Genomic DNA, 25,744 nt, shown 5'->3' on the forward strand with positions numbered 1-25,744 from the left:
TAATCATTCATTGCTATCTCAGTATTTGTCTTGCAGTGTTCTGGGTCCCCGGAGCTCTTATTCTTTACTTACCTCATTTGGTCTGTCATCCTAAATGCACTCCCCGCACCTACTTTTCTTAACCACTTAAAGCGTTGCCTTTGGCAACATTTGGGCTACCGTATAGGGGTGTCTTGTGGCTTTTTAAATGGCAAGCAGTGACATTTAAAGCTGAGTAAATAGCAGGCCAACTTTTTTTCTGGCTTTCCTGTGCAGTATCTGGTAGCTTATTAGACCTACAGATTGAAACAGCATTGGTTTTCAAAGTAGCATTGAAAACTCTTTGCAATTCCCTTCAGTCTTCCCCTCTCAGACTTGGCAATATTTGGAGTCTTTTTTTGAGCAGTAACTGCTGGAATCATGTGAATCTACTGCACATTTTCTTTAAAAGCTTCTAGTTCTCCTATTAGTGTGCTCAAACTCTGTTTTGAATTTTGAAGGCTAAAATCTGACAGCTGAAGTTCAGTATTAGTCTCCTGAAATGAAGCATGTAATGCTATGTGTAAGTACCATTATATGCTGAATTTCATGCTGTTCCTCGTTTCATATGGTTGAGTCTGACAATTGTGACTGCAAGTGTCTTGCAAGGAAGCACTCCTATTATCCTGTTGTTAACTTAAAATAGCACATTTCCCTATGCCCTGACTGTTGTGAGAGAAAGGGTTATATAGTGCTGCTTTTGCATTTCGTAGCATTAAGCTGTAACATCAGAAGCCTCCTCAATGCTCTTTGATCCAGAAAGCACCCATGCTTGGCTGAGCTTCTGGGTAACTTGTCCTTCAAAGAAGCTACTGCCCTCTTTCCTCATAAGGTTGGGGAGAGGTGTAACAAATACAGTTTTGCTGAACTTTCGTTCTAGCAACAAAAGAATGAGCTCTTACCATGGATAAATTTATAGGAAAAGAATATTTTTGTGAGCTAAAATGGTCTTTTAAACCTGTGTTCAATTTGCTGTGTAAAGTTGTAGGAAATGCAAAAATAAACAACCTAAAGCAGTTACTTTTAGACTCTGGCAACCAAATATACTGACTGTTGGTGTCCTGTGACATGACAAAAAGCTAGCAGTGGGAATAATGGGTAGCTGTTTCACTGCAACCTGATGATACAGAGTTTGAAAAGGTCTGAACACTGCTCTATTTAGCTGTGAGGTCTCTTTATGAAATGTAGTGTCCTCTGCTGTTGTCGTCGAAGCCCAATCAGATCTCTGCTCCAGTTGCTTGTACACATATGCAAATGGCTGTTGTTGTTGTAGCAGAATAATGTTTTGAGATGATGTGTGTGCTGTAGCCTTACTGTACCAGCACTGAAATGTTTCAGGGACAAAATAAAATCAGGTATTCTCTTTGGGAGAGGTGCGCTTACTATCCTTTAGGATATTCTTACCAGACAGAGATAGTTTGTGCTAGTAAGAGATTGAGAACAAGTATTTTTCTTTCAGTTGCAGTAGCAATTAGGAAATAATGTACATAATTTTGTGTCTATTCCAAAAAGGCATTGTTGAAGGGCTCTGAAAAAAATAGGCCATCAGGCTGGCTGTTTGCATTATCAGTCTGAATGACTGGAAAAATTGGATTACTTATATGACACTGAGGGAGCACTGAACTCTGTGGTGCTTGCCTTAGGGACAGTTCAGGACTCTGCATACAAATATTACCTGCTGGCCAGTTTAGCTTGATCTGAGATCAACTAGAGTCTTAAAGATGTCTATAGGAAAATGTTAGTTCAGTTGTTCACTTGATGATTAGCCTGCTGTGCTTCATAGAAGTACACTAGAAATTAGAGCCAAACCCAGAACTCGCATCTCTAGTAAATGAGGTCTGAGCACTTGCCAGGTGGCAGTTTTGGACAGGAGGCCTAGCAGGTTTTGTGTATGTGCTGGAGTCAGGTTTGATTCTTGCTCTTGCAGCTCATGCATGCTGTGTCCTCTGTGTGTGTGTGCCAATTTTTACTCAGCCCGTGCTAGAATCCAGTCCTTGCAGTTAAGATGGGTGAATGACTCTGCAAGTCAATTTGACTGGAAGGGTGTTGTGGGAATGGATATATTAGACGCACTTAACTAATATGGCAGCAATGGATCAAATCAGTAGGCTACTTTATTGAAAAAGAAAGCACGAGCATGCTCAAAATAGCAGCTACCTATTGTCATATTTCGGTATGTATGTCAATACTCTTATGGGTTGCTTGTTTTATTCTATTAGCATTTCTGGAGCAATTACTGTCATGGTATGGCACAGTTTAACCCTAACCAAAACAGAAAGCCAGGACAGTGATTCCCTTCCCCCTTGCATTCTCTTGCCAATGAATTTAAGTATGGTAGTGCTATATGGATGGTCTATTACTGCCCGGTCAGAAAGGTGAAGTGGTTTTAAGATAATTGGTAAGTGTCACTGTATAATTGGGTTATTGACCTAGGTGCTTTAGTGCCTTCTGTTCTAGGTTGGTCAATACTGTTCTGATTTGAACATAACTGGATTAGAAGTGCTGTTCGCGCTATTCCAAGGAGGCTGGGAATATATATGAAGTTAATGTAGAAATCTTATTCAGCATTTTTTCTTTAAGCAAGCTAGAAACTTGTGATTAAAAAAAACAAAACAAAAAACAAAACACGAGGGATATTGAGCAATGTTTTGTGTGGGTTTTTTTTTTTTTTTTTTTTTTTGAGTGCTCTGTAAGGTCATCTAGCTCCCTTAGGGGTTCAAATAAAAGCAGTAAGAAAGATCAAAGTTGGAAAAGCTCAAAGCAGCATTGTTTCCAACATGAAGTCAGGTTGGCTGCAGCTCTGTCTAGCTGAGTCTTGAAAATCTCCAAGGATGGAGATTGCACAGTCTCTGAGCGACCTGTTCCAGACTGGCACACGAAATCCTAGCGTAAGGGACAGGTTGTTTTGGATCTCTGGCTTGCACCAGCCTGCAATTTCTAGTTTCCAATGTAGTCATCTGACCAACTCCCTTCCCCTGAGGCTGCAGTGCCTGTATAGCAGTCCTAAACATTGATTTTTATCATTGGTGTGTTAAGTCTTGTTTGCCTTGATTTTTGGAGAGGGGCCAGCAGGTATTTTATTTTGCAAAATGATATGCACTAAGCACAAACTTCTGAGTAATTAAATTATCTTGACTTCAGTACAAAAGAGAATAGTTTGATAGAAAATGATGCTACTTAAGAACAGGACAGTGCATTTTAAAATGTCAGTCAGATTATTCTCTAGAGTTCAAGAGCTTTCCTTGCCTAATTGTAAAATACAAATACTTTTTGCCTGTTTGGTCTAGAAATAGTCAATACGAGGAAGCATTCTGTTTCCCTGTATCTTATTTTGAAATCCTTTCCTGTATATCATTGCACTCGTTCTCCTGCTGTTAGTCTAATGCAAAAGATATGAAAGAGCATCTTGAAGTAGTCATAAGAACATGAAATTGCTAAATATTGGAGCATTTCCTAGACCCTGGCACCTTTTGTGGAATTGCCTCCTTTGATATGAGAAGGTACTTGATATCTAAAATCTGGCCCGGATTGGAGCTAATTAATCATCTCTGAAGAATATTTGAGTACAAAGAAGGAACTCTTGTACTCGCCCTTTGCCTTGATTGTTGCTCAAGGACAAAAGGTGGATGCACAGCACTGTGATCAGGCCAAAGGTTCATATTTAAAAGGAGAAAAGCAAATGCTGAGGGTGAGAATGCTTAGCGCCCGCTGTGTCCATGTGCGGTGTGTGTATTCCCCAGCTTGTCCAGCCAGTCGACAGAGCTTCTGCCAGAGAGAGATGGCAGAGGGAGGGCTCACGTCCTGGACTGCAGTGAAATGTGCTGGGATGAACCCAGTTCCCGGGGATGTGCAGTGCAGCCGAGGGGAGCAGTGGAGCCCCACGCTGCTTTGTGGTGCCCCCTCCCGGCAAGCTTTGTGGCAGTTAAAATTGGTTTGTGCCTCATCTGCCCGAACAATTTAGCCTCATTATATAGGTACTTGTGAAACCTGTGTATCTGCTGAAAAAGGTTTTCAAAATTAACTGGTGAGCTCAGGAAAATGACAGGGCCTAACTGTAAGGAAGAAGCTGGTTTTTGTAGACTGTTCAGGAGGTGAGCCATGACCCCTGGACTTTACTGGTAGAGTCTGGCTTACGCGTGCCCTTTCCTTGCTATAGCATAGTCTGAGGAGATCAGCTACATCCACGCTGCATGATGTATTGTTCACATTTGCCTTGTGCCCCAGGCGCCAAGACACAAAGAAGCCCAACAAAATACAAGCAAGTTCAAAGTTTCTGAAGTAACAAGAGCTACAATTACCATTTTTATTTTAACGTGATAATGGTGGCACATATTTTGTCTGGGTGAATGACACAGGAAAAGTGCAAAGCCTCTTTCAGAGAGAGTTGGAGGGCTCTCTGGCACAGAGGAGCAAAGTTGGTGCAGCCTGCTGCAGTGTTACATGCTTGGACCAGGTTTGGGAGCAAATTATCCTGTCCACTTTGCTTGGATTTTCTTGAGAGAAGTCACTGCATTGCTACCAGGTTTTCCTTCCGGAGTGAGCTAGGCTTTTGTGCTTTGTCACTGGCAAGGGGACTGGTGCTGGGAGTGAAAGAAGCAGCTACTCAAATATGGCATAGCTGCTTCTGTGGTATAAAGGGTCTATACATAAAGCATAAGTCCAGTGTTGCTGTAATGATTATTTGAGCACTGGAGCTGCTGTGTCTTAACCCTGGGTGACATTATATAGCATCATTTGGATGCTGCTTTATTTCACTGTCTCTTGTAGGATTTATCTTATACTTAATGTAGGTTCCTTTTCATGAGGGCTACCATTTGATGGGGTTGATCTAGTACTGAACACAGTGGGAATCATATTGCTGATTAGGACTTGTAGATACAGCAGTGAAAAAATGTAACTTAAAGCAACATGTTGTAATATTTTTCTTCAATGCTGCTTCAGTTTAGGGAATTGGTGTCTGGGAACTTGATCAGGCTCCGTGACCTACACTTGGATACTCTTGACTGACTTACTTGATTTAGACAAGTTACTCTTGTAACTTTGTCAGGTTACTCTTGAATTAGACAGTGGGGCTAAACCACAACACATACTCTGTCTTTCTTTGACTTACTCTGTATGAGAGCCAACTCTTCGTCCTTTTTGCCCTTATTTTCCTCACACTGAAATAAGAGGGTCTATACTATACCAGTATTTAAATACCATAAAGTTAATGCAGTGGTGGCTGTTGCATGCATCTTTAACATAAATGCATTGGTACAGGTGGTGAAGGGAGACATTTTCAGTCTCTTTTGATCTGCAAACTTTGTGCCTGCTTAGGCCTTCAGGAGAAAAACAAAAGTTTTTAATGTGTAGCTAAGCTGAGGACACTTGCATAATGATGAATTTTACATTCCTGGCAATATATGAAGTTAAATAATTAATTACAAATATTGCTTTGTCTTTTCAGTACATCAACTGTGGTAACCTGGAACAGCTATTAGACAGTAACCAGCATCTGCCCTGGACAGTGAGGGTGAAACTGGCATATGACATTGCTATGGGAATCAGTTATCTTCACTATAAAGGCATTTTCCACCGAGATCTTACATCCAAGGTACCATTTATAAAATTAAGGGAACTTTTTAATGAAGGTACTATAACTGGTTGTTTGGTTCTTTCTCCTCCTTCCAGCAGAGAATTGCTATTATATAAGGTGTGATCTAAGACATTTTGAGAAAAATTGAAACACAGTTTATAGGATTAAAACTTTCCTCAAAACTTGTTGATACTTTGGGATGGGAACTGAGGAAATAACTATCCTGAAGGAAGGTCATTCCTTAATTGAGTTCAGATTAGGATTTCTCAGAAAGCAGCTGCAGATTTTTTTAGTATTGAATTATGGTTCAGTGAAGTATTTAAATCCCTGAATAATTAAGCATAACAATCTAACATTTGGAACAGGTCAATCATATAAAGAACCCAAATTGAGGAGATTATTACAAACACACTTTAAAATCTCCTTGTTGTTTTTGTTTCCCCATGTATTTCACAAATCTTCTTCAGTAGGAAGAGTGACCTTTCATTTCTAATTCAGCATTAAGGGTTGTCCGCAATCCTGGTTTATTTCTTTCATTTCTAAAGTCAGTAAGATCAAAACAGTTCACCTAAGTGTTTCAAATTTCAAAATTTCCTCCAGAATGATATTGCAGTGGCAGAGTTGTCAATGGACATAGGTTTGGTTTTTTTTTTAACTGCTTTGGTGACAACTTGTATGAATTTAGTAGGCTGAAGTAGCTTGCTAATTCAAGCTCAGCTAGAAATATTGACATAGGAGCACTAAGCTCTGTGAACAAATTGCCCCACTATTCACACTGGGTCTTGCCATCCGTTGCAGCCTGTGCTGAGGGCTTTGCTGTCCTGTCTGTCCTGTTGTCTGGAGCTAATGAGCTAGTTTAAGCTCACTGGGGACTTGCAACATGAAAGTACTCCACAACTGTTCTTGGGAATTGAGTTCTTGGGAATCTTGACTTCTTAATGTCACTTCAGTCAAAAGCATCCAGAAGAATATTATCTTAGCCTAAAAGGAACTATTTTTTAAGATTAGAAACAGCTTTTAAAAATAGAAACACAGCACAGTGTGTTTGCAAATGCAAGTGACTACTAGTCCTCCACCCAGTTTTAGGGTTTTTTTTTTTTTAAAGCTACCTCAGTGCAGTGTTCAACAAATGAAGAATGTGCATTTAACCAAGGTGGGGCAGGGGGGCAAGTTCAACTGGTAGGTGAAAGAATATTTCAGTGAAGTCATAAAATACTTCCTTGGGTGTCCTTTCAAGTGAAAGGTGCTGAATTCTGCAAGGAAGAATATCAAATTTATGAAAAATGCCCACATTTGGAGTCATGTCACTTCAACATGATACACTCAGAAAGCTCAATTTCAGTCACCTTGGAGTGTGCAGATAAGACATACGTAAAAATAACTGAAGAGATAACTTGGTGTTCCCCTTTTTTTTTTCAGTTCGGGATGTATTTTAGTACATTTAAGAGTGGGGAAGTAGAGTTACTGCAAGGAACCAAAGTAACTTAAAGAGAACTCTGTGCCTGCAGCATTTATCGTAACATGTACTGTGATGGCTAGTCATATGAAAATCCATTTCCTGAGACCTCTGTGAATGCCTTTGTTCAAAGCTTTACATAATCATATGTCATTCTCCGGAGCTGCCCTAGCAATACTTCAGTATTATCTATTGTTGAATATCAATTGTTTAGAGAACGCACCTGCTGGGAGGCGTGCATGATTTCACTGCAATAGCAAACTCATCAGTGGCCACAGGAAGTAGTAAGGGTTATTTAAAAACAAACAGCCAACAAACTAAACCCTAAGAATTTACTAGCAGTTATATTTGGATGGTTCTTAGCACTAAAGGTGTAGTATCTGTGTGGGTCACATTGGAAGCTGTCAGGATAAAAGCTTAAGTCATTGGCTATATTCTATATTTTCCAGTTTCTTGGGTTTTGGTGTTCTTTTTTAATTTAATTTTTAAAATTTTTTGAGGTGATGTATGCACTTGCTTGTTCTGTTTGGGAAGGGAAGTATACGAAACACCTGGCCTTAAATCCCTGGGTACTTGTGAATTTTATTAGTGTATTATTGTATCAATGAAATATACTCTAAAATTAAATCTGTTGGGCAAATGACTCTCCTGTTGGGCAAATGTTTGCCCTGCTGGCTGGCTAAGTTTTAAAGAAGTCTCTTTGTTCCAAAGCAAAAAAATTAAGATAATAACCATAGCAAAAACATGTCACCAAAATTTTCAACTCTCAGACTGTGGCTTTTGGCTGCTGCTTGAGGAGATGCCTTGTATTTTACCAGGTTTGTAGTGGTGGTGGGATGAGTTGTCTTCATTCTTACTAGTAAATAGTCAATGTGTGAGCAAGCTGAAGGAAGATGTGAGGGGCTCTTTACTTGGGAGAGAACTTGTGATCTGGATTGAACAAGGGCAGATTCAATACTGTTCTATATTGTCCTTCTTTCTTCGGTAAACTTTGGTAACTGATGTGATGACTTTATTAATCAAATGAAGGCAAAGACAAGGATTTAGACGTCTGTAAAAGTCAGAACAGACACTGAGTTTGCAGGATGGGAGAGTGAGGTATTTTTCTAGGAAACTTGCTGGCATTGACTGAAGTATGAACAGAATGAAACCGAGACTTTCTGTGCAGGAATGTCTCCATGCTTTACCTGTTAAACTTAACACAATAGCGCACTGCAAATTATCCCTCTAACATTAATTTTACTATAAAAATTATTGGGGATTAATTTAGACCCGAACTTCTGCCTTTGTTCTTCTGTTTCTGGCAAACCTCTAATTTCTGCAGCTTCCTGGAGCAGGTGGCATGAATACACAGTTTATTCTGTCAGTTATGGCAGCAGAGTTGTCTTGTTCTGACAGTAGCATTATATGTCTATGTACTGGATGCATAAAAACTTAAAGAAGGAAAAGTTCCTGTCCCATGCCAATCTAAGATTGAAAAATAAGTGGTTTTGGCAATCAGTATACAGCAGGGTGATCTCTCTTCCTAATTGCGCCATGGGAAGAGTAGCAGAACAGCATTGATACTGCAGAATGCCAGAGGGAAGAACGGTAGAGAAGAGTAGATGTAGGTCATTATAGTCGATGTGGCAGCCCATGGGGGATGTCAGCCCTGACATCCCACTGGTGCCCTTCCCGCTGCCCTTCTGTCAAAGAAGAGAGTGTGCTGCCCAGAGAGCTGGTACTTACCCACATTGCAAGCAGCTCAGTCCTTGGGCTCTGGGTTTGGGCTGCTGTAGCTGATCAGGCTGATCTGCCCTGATCAACAGCAACAGCCTAATTTGACTCTGTCAGAAGGTAAGAGTGGTTGGATTGGCTGTTTCCAGCCTGCAGATAGTAGGTGTGTGGGCAAGGTGACTTGTACGTTTTGTAAGCCAATAAATGTGGTGTTCTCACTTTTGACTTGTCATAAAGAGACTTAGAGAGAGATTAAGCCATAGATGGATTATGACAGTCAGCCTCATTGGCTCATTCCCTGTCCCCTATCCATATCACTGCAAGCGCTGTGAATCGTTTCTTATTTAGGGCTCGTTGTAATGTGCACAAGGAGGATTTGCATCCTGGAATCATGAAGGTTTTCTTCATCTTTCAGTGGTTCTCAAGGAGGTCCAGTTACGAATTTTAACTCTGACAGTCTTAGTCATGGAAGATGCAGTCATTAGAACAGAAATCATAATGTGAAACATTGGAAGTGTTTCAACAGGAGCCAGTGGATTGTGATAAAGTTTTTCTTAATCTGACTTGGTTTTGCAACATTCTGTCTGTTGTAACCTACAATTAAAATAACAGTGTTTAGGAAGGCACAGGGAAGAAGTGTCCAGCCTGCAAAAAGAATATAACAAAATCCTTTCGTACCTCGCCCCTTAAAACAAATATCTTACTACTACACAGAAAGTTCCTTCAACACCTTGTTTACACTGTATTTGCATTGCATTCAAACCCTGCTCTGGAAGCACTGTAGATTTCCTTGGCAGCTTACACCAGCGACTGCCCTAATATCAGTGAATTTATTCTTATAGTATCTCTGAAATGAGGGAGATGAATAAACTCAGTCTTATCAGAACAGATTAAAAGCAAGAATGTCAGTAAATATTTGGTATATGTTTTAAGACTTCATTTGGAGTATTTGTCATTTTACACGTTTAAGTTCAAGGCGATATGCTCCCTGACCTCAGGGGCAGTTGGAAGCATTACAGCACTTATAAAATAGTCAGGTTTGACCCCCAGAGGCATAGAAAGCACAAGATTAGCAACAATCTCTGAAAGATTTTGTTAAAGTAGCTTCCTTGTCACAGAATCCTCCTGTGATGCTGAGGAAGGCCAGAATCCAGATCCTGGGGCAACATTACAATAGTCTTAACCACAAGACAGAAGACCTTCATTTCCAGCCCAGCCTTTCTTTTTCATCTCTTCCCAGCCTTTCTTTCACCCTACTGTTTCTGTGGCAAGAGTGGCCAGAGTCCTGAAAATAGCAGTTCAAGTGTTTTATGTACAGCCCCAATTCACTGTCAGTGTGAATCCAGTGTGTGCACTAAAAGACGTGGGTGCCAGGTGGAAAAATGTCTGTGTGATCATGTAATTAAGGACTTTAATGCGTATGCATAAGGGAAAGAATGAATGTTCTCACAGGAAGTTTTAGATCCCATCTTTTGTGCAATATTAATTTTTTTGATGTAGTGTATGTTGTGTGCAACTTCCAATTTAAAAAAAAACTGGAAAAAACCAATGGCATTACACATTTCATTTGCAGGGTTAGAAGCTTGAGATTCATGGCAGAGGTGTCTGCTGCTTTAGTTAATACAGTAACTAATACATGAAGTATTTTTAACAGTAGCAGTAAATACTAATTAATTAGTATTACTAGTACACATTGGCTGGTTTTGCTGCGGAGCAGGAATAGACAGAGGAACAAGACAGACTCCTTGGCAATGAGAAGCGAACATTTAGGAGTCTGCCCATTTTTCCAAGACCGATCATATCTGCTCTGTAACTATCCAATCCTTTCTGCTAGCGTACAATGCCAGCCTCCGGTCAAGCTTTTCATCCTTGTTCAAAGGCTTTTCCTCCTCTTTTTGCTCTCAGTTCCTGCCCCCCAACCTTATTGTTCAGTCTCCTTGTCTGGCTGACTGCAGTTATCCTCTTCCTATTGCTCCTGCTTGATGCTTTATGCAAGCTATCTTTCTGCATTCTGGTCTTTAGGATGCTCAGCCATTTCTAGCTCTCCCCCTCTTCTGCTGCTCCAGGTTAGCTCTGTTTCCCCACCACCACCACCTGTTTGCTATGCCTGTAGTTCTTATGTCCTTGTAGTAGTCTTTGGTTTTTTTCTCCCCGTCTCAAGAACCTAGCTCGAGACCCTGGTCTTGGTCCCTGCCAGCCCCTGGCTTGGACTCCTGCTCTGTTTTGTCACCTTATTCACTCTTTCAAATTTCCCACACAGCAGATGTCCTGTCCCCATCTACTTTTTGTGGGGGTGGCAAAAGGTCTCATGTTCAAAGTTGAGAACATGCCAAGTCTGGGTATGATACCATAGGCTAGTATTTTTGAGGATATTTTATTTTCATTATTTCAAAATTTGCTTGCAACACACATTCCGAGTTTGTTCTCTGAAGCAGCTGAGCTGTTCTAGCTGAACACCCCCCTCTCCCAAAATGCACTACCAAAGCTGTTGATTAAAAACAAACAGGCAAATCCCCAAATGCCTTTTAGTTTTGCAGAATTATGTACAATTGAAAACAAGGTCTTATAATCAATAAGAGGTTGTGAGCAGTTTTAGGAAACGTTGTGAGCTCTATTGATGATAAAAGCTATGAAGAAATTCTAATCTCTAGGCCTACATATATATATAGTGTATATATACGTGTGTATGTATATATACATGTGCATGTGTGGATTCCTGCCAACATACGCTTTCACTTCACAGTAAACATGTAATGGCTCACCCTTCTTTCATTGAGAGAGGAGTAGTCTCAGTTACTACAGGACAGAATCATGCATGTAAACAATTACTGTGGATTATCTGATGTAACATAAATCCACTGCCTTTGGGCTTGAAAGTGACATACCCTGACTTCCTACCTTGTATGCTGTTTGCTTGTTTAACACAAAATAAAACAAAATAAAATGTGAGCAATGAACAGAACCTGTGTCTGATGAGTCTCATACTTGCTGCTGTGGTTGTAAGGTCCCCTTTGTGCTAAAGTAAGCTCTTGTCTGGATATTTTGCACTGCAGGGGAGGGCTTGCACTGAAAAAATTAGCTGTTACAGATGATTATTTCTAAAGATAGTCACAATATTAAACTTTTACTGGTACTTTTGGGACCCAAATAGAGCCCGTCCCTTAAACATAATGGTTTTAGTTTCAAAAGCATGTCCTAGTATTGTCAAGTTCCTGTTGTACATTTAATTGTCAATGGTGTTTCTCCTAGGGGATAGCACTTTAAAAACAGCTGATACATCTCAATTGGCCTTTAAGTATTTTAATTCAGTAACAGTCATCAGAGGGTTGCAAATGACACTGCAGTAGCGTTCCTGTATTTTTTGGAGTACGATAAAAATCCCTGAGGAGTTTAGCTTGTATGTCATATTGTAAAATAAAATGATGGGGTTTCTTCATCTAAGCAACTTATTTTTAACTGAAACTCTTGAGTCTATTTTCGTTTTTGTTTATGTAAAAGGGAGAGTAGAATATTGCATTCATCTTAGTAGGATTATGCTGTGCAAAGCAGATGTTAAGCTCCTGTAACACACAAAGGGGGCTTTATGTTCTTTCACATCTGTCTCTGCATAAACAGCTCTGTTAACTCTTTAGGGCTCATGTACAGAGCTACTTGCTTCTGTAGCAAGACTGCCTCAGGAAGGACTGATGGGGTCCCAATTTCAGGGAAAATACCTCGAGAACCCAACTGAAGACAAAAATACTGCCCTCTGACCATCTGAGCTGCCAAAGGAAAGAACATCCTTGTCTGCAGAGGTCCAAAGAGAAAGCTTGGGAAGGTCGTTATGTTTTACTGCCTTGCAGCTTATACAAATAGTGCAACAGTAAGTTGAAACCGTTTTCTTAAAGCCCATGTTGTAAAGCTGCTTGGCATTTCATCTCATAGGCAGTTCTTGTGAGGCTCTTTGCACTAGAGAGGTCTTTGAACTCTTGCATCTCTGTGCCAAAAATCCATTAATGAAACTTCTTCATACCAAATGGATACACATATTTTCTTTTTTGTAGAAACTGAGAAGTATCACTTTGTCAGTAGAAACAGTGCAGTATGATCTATTGTACTTTTCCTACTAAGATACCACCTCTAGCTTAAATTTAAAAGCTCTTTTCAACCTTTTAGTCTCTAATGAAGTGTTGTCCCTTTTTTGGTCCTAATTCATCTTGGCAGTAGAATGTGAATGCTTAGAAATGTCTTTCATTGATTGCATGTGAACTACCAGTTACTGTGGGCTGTGTTAAGTCACCCTTTTATGTACTGCATCTTAAATCTGGTAACTAAACTATCTGTGCTGTGTATTTGGTGCAGTGTTGTGTAATGGCTTTACTAGGGCCGGAAGGGTGGAGAAAGAGTATGGTGGTGCTGAGGGTTGGCCTTGAATACTTGGAGAATCTCAGCACAGAATGAAGCATGGCCATCTGCAAAAGTTTGTCCTGAATGAGCAGTACAGGCTTGAAAGGTGACATCTGACCATGCTAGTATCCGTAGAAGGGTTTTGCTACTGATTTCGGTAGGAATAGGCTTCCATCCTTCCTGGGTTCCACGAAATTGGTGCTTAGCTACATAAAAATTTGCACCAGTTGAATTCAATCAGTTTAGTTTCACTATAGTGAGCGTTTGTAGTGACACTGGCATTTTTTTGTCTGGTGCATGCCACCTGCCCATGGCTGATACAAGTGTGAATAAAAAAGTCACTCTTGTACTGGAGTATGTATTCTAATGAATTTAAATTCGCACTCAGGACTACTTCATATGCACACAAAAGACAAGCTTCTACTAATGAGAGAGAATAGTTTAGCTTCCTTCTTTATGTCATTTAACATTGTGCAGCCCACCACAGCAGAGCAATTGATCGGTACTTTATATCAGAAATGTAACCCTAAGCTTTCCTCCATTGCCTTGTCGTGGTGTACTGGCCTCTCCTGCAGGACCTCTGGACCCCACAGCGGTGGCATGTCCGCTCTGGTTGGTTTCTCAAAAGGTCTGCACTGAAAGGGAGCTTAGCTTTGCTGCAGGCAGCTCCTGCTCATCTAGGAGGGAGCTCAGAGCTGTCGGGTAGCATTACTTGGCAGCTAGATTGGATGCACTATGGGTTTAATTTATGATTTATCTAGGAGTAATCTATTTCTGTAATAGTTCAGTGCTGTACTGGAGAGCTGAGACTGCCTGGGGCTTGGTGGGGGGTAAGATTGTTCACCTTCAGTGGGTGATGTATTGCTGTCTAATGGGATGTGATTGTATACGGGTAAGAAGCTGAAGGAAAATTTGCTGTCAGGATGATGTTGCATTTAAGCCTCCTTTTGGTATCAGAGGAGCCCTGTAAATTATTACAGATCTTAAATCCAGTAGAAATACTTCTACAGATTTTTAGTTATGTTGAAAATAGTTCTTAGTCTGGATTTAAATGTTCCCCTGAAATTTTGAAGACCAGGGGTTATTGGAGAATAACCCTAATCCACAAAACTCAGAAGGTAAAATGAACTACTGCAGTCTTGCTACTCAAAATGAACAAAATGTAAATAGTCAAAGGTAGTGCAAGAAGGAAATCTAGATCTTAAAATGAGTTCTTCTGTGAATCACAGAGGGTTGTTTTTTTTTAAACATGTCAAAACTGCTGAGAAATTTATGGTGGAAAATAATCTGGTATTTTGCTGCATAAACTAGTATCAGCATTCTTGTACACTGCAAAATCTCTGGTGTCCTCACAGACTTGTTTCTGTGTGGTACACAGTGAAATTCCACTTGTCTGAATCATTTGAGTAAGATTTTTCAGAAAAGTTTTATCCTTCTCAGTTTTAAGTCCACTTATAGTGACTAAATGTTTAAACAGAGGCAAGCTGAATGAATGTGCTCTTTGATAAAAGATAACAAAGCCCGTAACTGAGAAGCTTTGCTGCTCTTTGGGCAAGCATGGTTGATTTAACTCTGTACATGATTATGGATCCCCAAACTAACTGTACTTATACTTGAGTCATGCTAAACAAATAAAACTTTGCATCTCAGGAGCCTGGCATGTGTTTCAAGAGGCTGGCATGCATTTTCTTTACATGATTGCAGGAGAGTGGCTTGCTTAACCTTTTAATTGGCAGGAAGAAAACTCACTTCATGGCCTGAGCCACAATCATCTCTGAATAATGTAAACAGTAATGACCTGAACTTGATCTTTTAGACAAGGGACCCGCTTTTCTTGGTAGTTGCATTATACAGACAAGCTAATGTTCTGGGGTCAGCGAGGGGCTTTTGTACATCCAAGGACAATAAAGCTAGAAAGTGTTTCCTGCTGTTTAGCTAATTAATGTAGGGTACCACTCTGTAGGAGTCGGCAGTGGTTTTGCTGCCTGTCACTGCTATTGTACTGCCTGCAGAAGGATACAGAGCAAGGCATGTGGTAAGGGAATGAATTCTCTGTCTTGCTCCACCTATTGCAGGACAGAAAAAAACTTAGGGAAGTCTGCTATTGATTCATTGGGTGAGAAGGGAAAAGATGTGGTGCTGGAATGGTCAAAGCATTGTTTTTTTTACAACTCAGAGTTGTAAATAACAAAAATAAATTGATAGTACCCTGCGTGTGATGTGATGCTGCCAGACCAGAATTATCTGTGTGTGTCTTTAAATTGCCCTCCCTCCTGACACGGGAGGGCACATCTGAAAGGAACAGATTGACAGCTTTTCCCTATTAGAGTTTTCCCTTAAATCCTGTTTTATGATGTACTGTAGAATAAAGAATTTTGAGACTTTAAAAGCACATATAACTTTATCACATCTTGTACTTTCTGATTAAAATCTACTGCAAAGCTGTGAGTTCCTTTTCAATAGTTAATGTAGCAAAATATACAAAGGCATTTAGAGTCTGCTCTGATCTTGCATTCTGGTCAGGTACAGGCAAATCGTAAAGAGAAAATTTAAGGTGTCATAGTGAACAGCGTGTATTGCATACTTGAGCAGTAAGGGAGCTAAATCATCTTAATTCTTGCTAGAACCTAGCTGGGTACATGCTGCCTGTGGCTGCCTGCTTTCTCAGCAAGTTTTTAAGTGGATTATTAACTAAGTGTAAGGCTGTTTGCAGCATCTTAAGTTTGACAGACATGTGATTGTGCAGGGGGGTAGGTAGGGGAAAAGGGTCGTTGCTTTCAAACAAAAGCTTCTCATAGATTAATGTCTTCCAAACAATAACTTGTAGTCTTGTTCCAGATTAAAAATAAAACAAATGGTATATGGGTTTCATGCCCAGACAATAACTCTTCCGGGTTTTTTTTGTGTGTTTTTTGTTTTTTTTTTTCCCCAGAACTGCTTAATAAAACATGATGAGAATGGATACTCAGCAATAGTGGGAGACTTTGGTTTAGCAGAGAAAATTCCTGATCACAGGTAAGTGAACTAATCAACATACAGCAACAGTTGGCAGTGCAATTGTAGGTCAGAAGCTCTAATGAGCTGGGTCCCTGAGGCCATTATTGCATTCTGATACAAAATTTGCAAAAAAATATCCTCAGTCTTCATTCTAGAACGGTAGGCTACATGACCAAAATGTTCCAGCCTTAATTACTGTCCATTTTGATAGATTTAGTGGTGACATTTAGTCTTCAAAAATGCTCCAGTGAGTAGGGGATTTACTCAAGCTTTTCAGTAGGTCTTCTAAGCAGGTACTTGGGAATTTTGGTTTAAAAAAAAAAAAAACACAACAAAGCAAACACAAAAATACTGTCTGGCATTCTGGATTGGGATGATTTTGTAATAAATGTCCTCTGTTGATTCCAAACAAGTTTAATTAGCTCCTTTCCATTTTCATAAACAATATTCAGTGGCATTCCAGTATTATTCTCTTTAACCTCTGGGTTAGTTGGTAAGATCCAGGTTTATAACAGAGATACTAAAATTACTGTCTAACAGTAGTTCACCATTTTGCTCTCCCTAGGATGAAATTATAATCTTAACTGATTTGAGCAATGCACAGGTGACTGTCAACAAGCTATTGTCACAATTGGAAATAGTCCTTTTGTCATTCCTCCATTAGGGAGATCAAGGACAAGAATTTCGTTGTGCTCTCTATATTGACTTGTGTGTTTCAGATTATTCTGACTGTGAAATGTGCTGTCAGATTTTCTCCAGTGCATGCTTCTGCATAAAAGAAATAAAAGCCTTCCAGCTCTTTTGACTGCAAAGAAAACAATGAAAGTTGAACTCAGCTATGCACTGGTTTTAAACTGCATATATCCTAAAACCATATCTTGGGAGGTCTGAAGGCTTGCATTAATGTTGATGAAATGCTGATCTAAAAGCTTAACAAAGTGAACATCTTAATTTCCAAACTACTGATAAGTACAGCCAATGTGTATCTTGTATGTTCCTGTAGAATCTCTGCCCTTTAAGGTGCTGAAAGCTTCAGCTGTATTCATAGGAACCCATCACAAAATCAGGAAGGTGCCACAGGTGCCTTAAGGTGTGCTTAATACCCAGTTTTGAGATGCCCTGAAACCTGAGAGTATAGCTAAAGTTAAGGTAGCTTGATACTAAAACAAACAATATAATAAAATTATTACATTAGCCACCATTTTGGTTTGATCTAGTCTTACCTCCATTTTCAAATGTAGTTTTGTTGTTTCCAGTTTGCTGACTAGCAAGCCATGCTATTTTGAGGCCTTCAGAGGCCTGGGTTTTTTTTTAATAGGTGTTCCTTTAAGGTCAGCTGGGTGGCAAGCTGGAGGCCTTTCTTAAAGCCCTAGTATTCAGCCATATGGAAACATTGCAATTTTTTCAAATCTGCTCTATCCTGATTACTTTTAATTTTTCCCTATTAAAGGATTCATCTGGTCAATCTTGACTTTTTTTAAAAGTACAATTTGCAAGCACGCTGTGCTGAATACTTTCAGAGTTGCTTATTGGTATATACACACGGATGGATACCTGTATGTCTTGCTGCAGGGATGGAGAACTTGACATCTAGCCCAAAACTGATGTCCACAAACCTTTCTATGTATAGATGAAGGAGCCAACTCTGCCAAGAGTTTGGAAACCAAAATTATTGAATAGCTGTGACCTTACATTTTTTTTTTTTAAAGTGGCCAGGCACTTAGAAAATGCAAATAAAATACGACTAATTGATCGAAGCTTTCTTTTTCTTTCACCTTCTCCTCCTGCTGTTGAACGTTCCAGTGACTCCAGTAGGAAACCAGTGTAAAATACAGTATGTTATGGAACCCAGTTGTATTGACTTCCCTCTGGTGAAAGTTTCTGCAGATACTTGGAGTTGTGGAAAGTTAGTAGCAATGCTTGAGCATTTAATTAATGGTTCTTCTCTCTCTCCCCCCACCCCCCTCCCTCCTTTGCCCCCATCTATCCCGTATCTATATAGTGAGAAGTTACCGGTGGTGGGCTCACCCTTCTGGATGGCACCAGAAGTTCTTAGAGATGAGCCTTACAATGAAAAGGTAGGTACCTCATGTAAATGGACTTCAGTCGTCAGATGTTTCTCTTCAATAGCTGTATACAAGATTTAGAATTTCCATAACATTAAAATTATTGTTATTTTCATTTGTGGTATTTCTGTACTCAGTAGGTTGTTCAGATTAAGGGAGAGTGTGAGTTGAATAACTAATATTTTTTAATTCATGGTGTGGAGTCTTATACGGAAATAGAATTACCTTTAGCATAATTCACTGTCACGCTGTTTCCATTCTGAAACACCCCACATGCAGAAATATGGTAATGGCTTGTTGACCTAACACAATGTAATTTAACCAAGTCTCATGAGAAATATAGTGAGGTTGCTTCCCTGACAATACATTAGTGAGATCCAGGTAGAAGTAAAAGGTCTGTATGTAAACTTGTACAATTATTTTAATTTAAAAAAAATAAATTAAAAATCAACATTTCTCAAGGTAAGATAACTGCATAAAAATGTTCTCCAAAGGTATTTCTAAATTTTCCTATTTGTGGCATTGTGAAATGTCTCTTTCAGAGGAGGATCAGATCACACTGGATTTTAGAAATAGTATTTTCAATCAAGCTGTTCTTTACACGTGATTTCTCTCCCATGTGTAACATAGTCTACTTCAGCCTTGCAAGTGCAGCTTTTCTGTGATAAAGCCCACATCCTGCACCATTCTATAGCTAGTAGTCAATAATCTGTTTGATTGGTGGTACTTTTAACTTGGAGGAAAGCAGTAGCTACCTCAGTAATTAATGTAATAATTACCATTTCAAAGCTTTTTTAAGAGTTCCAATTGACCTAAATTAATAATAAAGTACCCAAATCCATGGTGCCACATTCTTCACTAACCCTATGGCATAGAGGACTAAAGAGGAAGCACGTCTCATACCTCGTCAGCATGAAAGGTGGCATATAAGCCTGCCTGATGTGTAAGGGATGAGGGATGCTGGCTTCTGCTCTGTAGACTTGTATTCCATGTTTTCCTAAATTTTATTACATGATAAATTCAGGTGGTTGTAACTCTCAGGAACTGTGCAGCTCCAGGGGTAGTCAGATAAGTGATCGCTAAGTGTCACAGTAATCTCGGTGGAAATTGATGCTCATATTCGGTGTTACTAGGTAAGACACTGTTTTCTCCAGAGGTACTGAACTGTGAGAAGAAAAAAATGTAATTTTTCTTAAATACAGCATTAATGTTCTGGATAGGCTGTGATCATGTGTATTCTAAACCCATCTTTCTAACCACAGTGATATATAGGCATGTCATGTTTTGGCTATGTTTTTAATTACTCCCATCTGTAAGACATCAAATGCAACTTCACTGTTCTTTATGCAAGGAAGGATTTTTTTAATTTTTTTTTTTTTTACACTGCTGAATTGAATGGTTTGGTGGGTTTTTTCTTTTTTTCTTGAAAGAGTTTTAAAGTTATTGCTATTTGTGCAACAAAAATGCTTTACTGTGAGCATGTGTTTCTTCACATGGAAAACGTTAGCTATAACGCAGTTGCTTACTGTTGTAAGGCTGTGGTGTTGGTTTAGTTGTTTCACGATAACCATTTGCGGTAAGGAGAAACTCGGTGACAGATAACGCTGAGTATTCATAGCTGAACCATGTGGCTATTTATTTTTTTTTTCTCTCTCAGGCAGACGTGTTCTCCTATGGTATAATTCTGTGTGAGATTATAGCACGAATACAGGCAGATCCAGACTATCTCCCTCGCACAGAGGTAAGTGGTTACGTTTATAACATTGGTGGGAGGTGGTAAGTATGCCATGATAATGGCTGGCCTTTAGAACTTCTGGCACTGCTGCCAAAGATACGATGAATAGGTGTTGCATTAAAAATAGCCTGTAAAAGGCTTTTGTTCTTCTGTGCTGTTATTGTAAGAAGCTCCATCGAAGACACTTTCACAGAGACTTTGTCTAGCTGTCTAGTCCTCATGGGAAATCCTTTCTGGCCCTAACTGGCAGAACATTGAGAGCATTGCAGTGACCTTCCTTTTGGAGAGTGATAGCTCATGTAGACTTCTTGCCAGAGTCAGAACAGAGCACTTTTGGCACACTGCAACCACTAAGCAGCCCCTCCTTGTGAAAGGGGCAGGAGCTATGTTAGCAGCAGCTAAAATAAGCTCACCCTTATTTTTGCATAGATGGTGCTGAGCATTGTGGTTCTGAGCTAGAATCGACTAATGAAACGAGATACTCCTTACTTTCTTCAGTTGCCTTTTGGTTGAGTCCCATCTGCAGGGCAGCTTTTGGCCCTCTGTGGGGAGGTCTTCCAAATTGTCTATCCCCCTCCGGTTCTGAAAATGCAAAATTGCTTAGGTCTTGAACTGCAGTAAATAAGAGATCCTTTTGTTTATCTGCCCTTCAGATTTTATAGAAGTGCATTTAAAGAACTGGATAATTTGTATTAGCAGTCTACCATCCACTGAAAAATTAACCATTTTAATTGATAAATTTTTATCATAGCAAAGCCTCCGGTTTTATAGCAGGCTATTAATTTACACTGTGAAAATCACCATGGTGAAACATCATAGTATAAGATATTGCTTCCAGATCCACAAGGGCAACATTTCTAGTGCAATAGATTGCAGTTGAGTCCAGGAAGAAGCATGGGCTTTGAAGTCGGCTCATTCTTTTACAGGTATCTTGTATCAAGTAATCCCCATTGGGACTGCTGCAGTTCAAAGCGTGCATGAAGTTTTTTCACTCAGAATCCTCTGTATGTGGCTGCTGAGCGATGGTGTTCATGGTTATTCCTGATAACTCCATGTAGGGACCTCCTGAAAATAAGATGCTTTGGGCCAGATAGCAGACCTCATTTATATCTCTGTGCTGTGTTTTTGTTTGTACAGAATTTTGGATTAGATTATGATGCCTTCCAGCACATGGTGGGAGACTGTCCCCCTGACTTCCTCCAGCTGGCCTTCAACTGCTGTAATGTGAGTATCTTACTGGAAGGGGAGAGGACTAAACTGGAGTTCTCTAAATCCCTCTGGCTTTTGAAGATAGAGCTTAAAGCATTTACAGAAGAGACTTGAAGAACCTACCTATAAAATCAGCGTACATTCTGATAACACAGAAAGTCCCTTGCAGTTTTTATAACCCTTCCCTCCCCCTTGCAAAAAAGTCTATCTTGTGTTTTTGCAATTCTGCGTTCTGTCATGCCAAACAAACAGGTCTGGCGCACTGAACAGCTTCTTGCAGGCTGCTCAGGCTGATCATAACCAGTTGTATGCTATTGACACTGGCTGGCCCTCGGGCTGACAAAATCCAGCTGTTATTGTGTACAGACCTACTGAGCTGTGAAAAAAGAATTCTCAGTTGTTCTCACAAACAGAGGGGGCAAACAAATCAAGAGCAGGCACTAAACTACTCTAAAGTTTCTATATGCTGCCTTTTGGAGAGTGGATAAACCTCCAAATCGCTAGCCTGCGTTCCAAAAAACCAAACTTGGAGCCAAATGATATAATATCAGTAAGGCTATAGGCAGTGCACTGTATGGAGTAAATTTTCTGCCAATTATTAAAGCAAAAGTGTGATAGTTTGTGCTACCTTCATGGCTCCTCAGTGTGAAAATTCCAAGGAAGTAGATCTCTTTTGTGGGTTATCCCATAACAGAGGTTGCTAGTACCTTTGTGTACTAAACTGTTTTATATGAAGTAAGAGAACCTGAGTTTCCACCAGATTCAGCTGAAGTTGGGAATGTCCAGTTTGCACAACTTAAGTTGAGGCAACTCCTAAAAATTTTACTGCACAGAACTTTGCCTGGGACTCCACAACCAGGCCATGCTGGAGCCAATACCAGCACTGTGCCCAAGTGAGTGTTTGTAAGAAAGGTCTCATCTCTCCAGGCTTTTGATGCTTATTTTTGTCCTGAGCGCTCTCTCTTTACTTTGTATTAGTACAAATGCACATGCTCAAGGGGAGAGCAGTATAAAGGTGAGGATGTGAGCAGGTGGGGGTGACTTCTGCTCTTGACACAAGATAGCATAATTTAATTCTAAAAATGTTTGTGGAACTTACTCTGGACAAGCTACTTCACTCCTCTGATTTCACCTTAGTACAGTGGAGCTTGCTGCACCAGGACAGGGGTACATCTGACTCATGCTTATGAAGTGCTTCGACTACATAAGCACTAAAGAGTTTGGCTAGAGGTAGGATTTGACTTTGGAAATCTCAGCTCCCACCTGTAGACTCCAGAAATCATACTGCATCCAAACACATGGTGCATGACTCAAAGCAATTTTTCAGCCCAGGTGAAATTCGGAGTAAAACTACTCATGAGGAAAGGGGAAGTGACTGATCTTACACTCTCATGTAAGAATTTGGTGTGTTTGGAGAAAAAGGATTTTCACTACTGATTATCATCAAATGCTGCTTCCTGTCTAATAAATGTCCCATCCCTGAATTGAAAGTGCAAATTACCGGCTTGTGATCAAGCCATTAATAAGCTGATTTCAGTGTGGAGCATGCTGTAATTCACTTACTACTTACCTAGTAGAAGGAAAAAGGTGGTGAACAGTTAAGGCTTTCTTGTATCTTCCTAAGCATGCTGTGCTTCAGTAATAGGTGATCTGTGTGATAATTTGCTCTTAGACATGGACTTTTATATAGCTTATTATTTAATAGGTCAACAAACAGCGTAAACTGTATAGCTCAGCTGATTAGCTGAGCTACTGTGCAAAGCCCTGGGGTTTTCTACAGCCAGGAAACATGTTTTAGGGCAACCTAAGAAAACCAGTAAAAACTGACATGTATGAGTAGTGGATTAAAATTTCTTTAATTTCCTGTTATAGAGGGGGGTTTTTTTTGTTGGTTTTTTTTTTTTTTTAAAGAAGTGCATGCAAGGAAGTCTAAAACTTTAAGGCTTCCCAACAACTATAAGCCTACTTGTGTGAATACTTAAAACATAATCGTGAACGATCATGCAAAAAGCTTACCAGCACGAGCTGAACTGTGGGCAACTGCTGCCTTGAGGAAGACCCTTCTGTTCCATTTGAGCAGAATCTGGACTGCTCGGAGATGGAAGAGGCAAATGTTGCTCGCAGTCACTTTTCCATTGCTGCTTTTGCACTGGATCTTACCTAGCACAAATCAAAATAGCCAGAGAGCTCTTCTTACTTTCTGTAGCTTGCAACAGCTCCCTAAGCTTCCCAAATTAGTAACTTTGTCAGAGTACAGAGTGTGCGCTTTGCTGTTACCCCTGCCCTACTCTTTCAGTGAATAGGGAGAGCAGAAAAAGATGTTTTCCTATGCCAGGAAATTCCAGCTGCTGCATTAGAACAACTTTCTTGCTGCTCTTGAACTCTTCAAGTGTGATTTGTTTGTTTGTTTTTTGTTACTGTACGTATGAATTTTTAGCCCTTTACCCTGTGTTGCTAGAAGGTGTTCTGGCATTGCTGGTCATACCAGTTCTCTTGAGAAAGATACATCTTGTAGGACCTGCAAGGCAGTATCAGGGAGGTCTTTGGGTTTTTTGTTTACAAAGCACCACTGTTCCCTTTGTACTAGAGGTAAGATCTGTCTGGGCTTGTCTGCTCTGAAAAAGCCTTTAGAGGGCTGGAAACAGGATCTGGTCAAGCGGAATCTTTTTTAATAGTGTAGTGAGGTTAACTTTCAGCTGCTGAATTAGACATTGCTACCTACAGTAGTTAAGCCTGTAACATATATACAGGGTTAATGTTCAAAATGATGAAATGCCTTCTGAGTTACTACTTAAATTAAGCTGCTTGCCCTCTAGTACAGTCTTAGTGTTGGACTTTGTTTAGAGATCCATTTCTACTAGGGTGAATAAATACATACATACTGATGACTGCGGGACAGTATTTTACTTGGGCAAAGATGGATTTTTTTCTTATTGTATTACTTTGTCAAATTATATAACCGATCTTGCTTCCTCACAAGGCAGACCAGTACACCAAGTAGTAAGGCTAATTAACAGATGGAAAGATACAACATTTGAAACTTTCAAATCAGCAATGGCATTTAGGTGGGTTTTAATTAAAGCCACAAGGAGATGATGGAAGAATTACAAACTTTTAAATAATGACATAGCCAAGTTGCTCTGTTTAATCCTTATTGCTTCAGGCACATTTTGAAATAACGTTGATATATAATTTCTGATAACTGGAGTCCAGAAAGAAATCCTTGAACTATGAAACCTCTTTAAAACAAACAAAGAAAACCCTCTCTGAAGCCCTGAATCTAACAGCTTCCCACCTTTTCAATTTAAAATGCGTCCTCATCATAGAACGTTTACAACTTGATAATTAAATGTGAGAGGTATAATGTACATAAACTGGGACAGAATACTACTTTTCCCCCGCTTTACTTAAGTTTTTTGCAATGACAACACACTTCTTAAAACAGTCTTGAATTTTCTCAGGTCCTTCAGATTGTTCCTCTGTCTGTCCACTGTGTAAGTAGAATAGCATGGACAAACCCACATGAACCTATTTGATTTGCGTGCATTCACAGATGGATCCAAAGTTGCGTCCTTCATTTGCTGATATTGTCAAAACACTGGAGGAGATTTTAAACCGCCTGAGAAATGAGGACTCTGAGAGAGAGAGAAAGTTTTTGAACCTTGACAACAGTGAAAGAAAACCCAAGGGTAAGTGTTTGTATTGTACAAACATTGCTGCATGCTAACAGCAAGAGGGTACAATGCTTCATATTTTGAAGACTGGGATTTCAGCTATATATGGTGTGTATATATATATTTACAGCTTATGAATGATTTGACTCAAAGCCTGAAAATGATTCTGGAACAATGCTATATATTTTGCACTGAAGAGTGTCCTTTGGGAAAGAACAGCTAACTGTTTCTTAAAGTGCCTCAAAAGATTCTGCCCACAAGCTCTTGAGGGGAAATTTAGAGTTCAATTGGGAATAGTTTTGTAAGTTGCTAATAGTATATGAAAATCTATCAACTCTTGCTTTGTCCCTGCCACACTTTGTGCATATACATAACTTCTTTGGTATATGTTACACATAACACTTAGAAGGTCCTTAAATTCCTTCAGAAGGAAGAGCAGAGAAGATGCAAGAGTGTTATAAAGTACCTAGAAATACTCTGAAAGACTGGGGAAAAGACGAATCCCAGTTCTGCTTGGGAATGCTGGCTTTTGAAGGGCTTTCTCTAAGGCCGTCTAGTGCCACCTGGTGTGGGGAGCAAACTGCAAGCAGTTCTTGTAGGCTGGGGCATATTCCAATTAGGTATCTTCTATGTTAGTAGACTTCTGGCATCAGAAACTTAGAGTACAGTAAAAATACTTTCTCATATTGTGTATATATAAATACACAATAAATATACATCTGTGTCTGCAATATCATTATAGATTGAAGTAAGTTCTGTATTGCAAACCACATGGAGTGCATGCATGTGGTAGTTCTCCCACACCTGGAAAGCATCTAAAAGAGGTGCAAGTTAAAAAGGAAAATTTTTTGTTTGTTTGGGGGGTGTGTGTGTGTCGTGTGTCCCCCCCCCCCCCCCCCCCCCGTTTTCCTG

The 25,744-nt window shown here is 39.8% G+C and overlaps 1 protein-coding gene across 2 annotated transcripts in view; it reads left to right on the forward strand.

The window, feature by feature from the left end:
• The window catches only part of TESK2 (testis associated actin remodelling kinase 2), an 85,629-nt gene that overhangs the window by 56,249 nt on the left and 3,636 nt on the right, over positions 1-25,744 (forward strand). Inside the window, exons 5-10 of one of the 2 annotated variants that reach the window (XM_075710899.1) lie at positions 5,465-5,611; positions 16,084-16,166; positions 18,151-18,226; positions 19,872-19,955; positions 21,087-21,173; positions 24,712-24,847. In XM_075710899.1, coding sequence (XP_075567014.1) covers positions 5,465-5,611; positions 16,084-16,166; positions 18,151-18,226; positions 19,872-19,955; positions 21,087-21,173; positions 24,712-24,847 — 613 coding nt within the window. The remainder of the gene's footprint in view (positions 1-5,464; positions 5,612-16,083; positions 16,167-18,150; positions 18,227-19,871; positions 19,956-21,086; positions 21,174-24,711; positions 24,848-25,744) is intronic. The other variant, XM_075710900.1, reaches the window with a different exon arrangement.

The sequence above is a fragment of the Pelecanus crispus genome, chromosome 5, assembly GCF_030463565.1.
Source record: "Pelecanus crispus isolate bPelCri1 chromosome 5, bPelCri1.pri, whole genome shotgun sequence".
NCBI classification, from domain to species: Eukaryota; Metazoa; Chordata; class Aves; order Pelecaniformes; family Pelecanidae; genus Pelecanus; species Pelecanus crispus.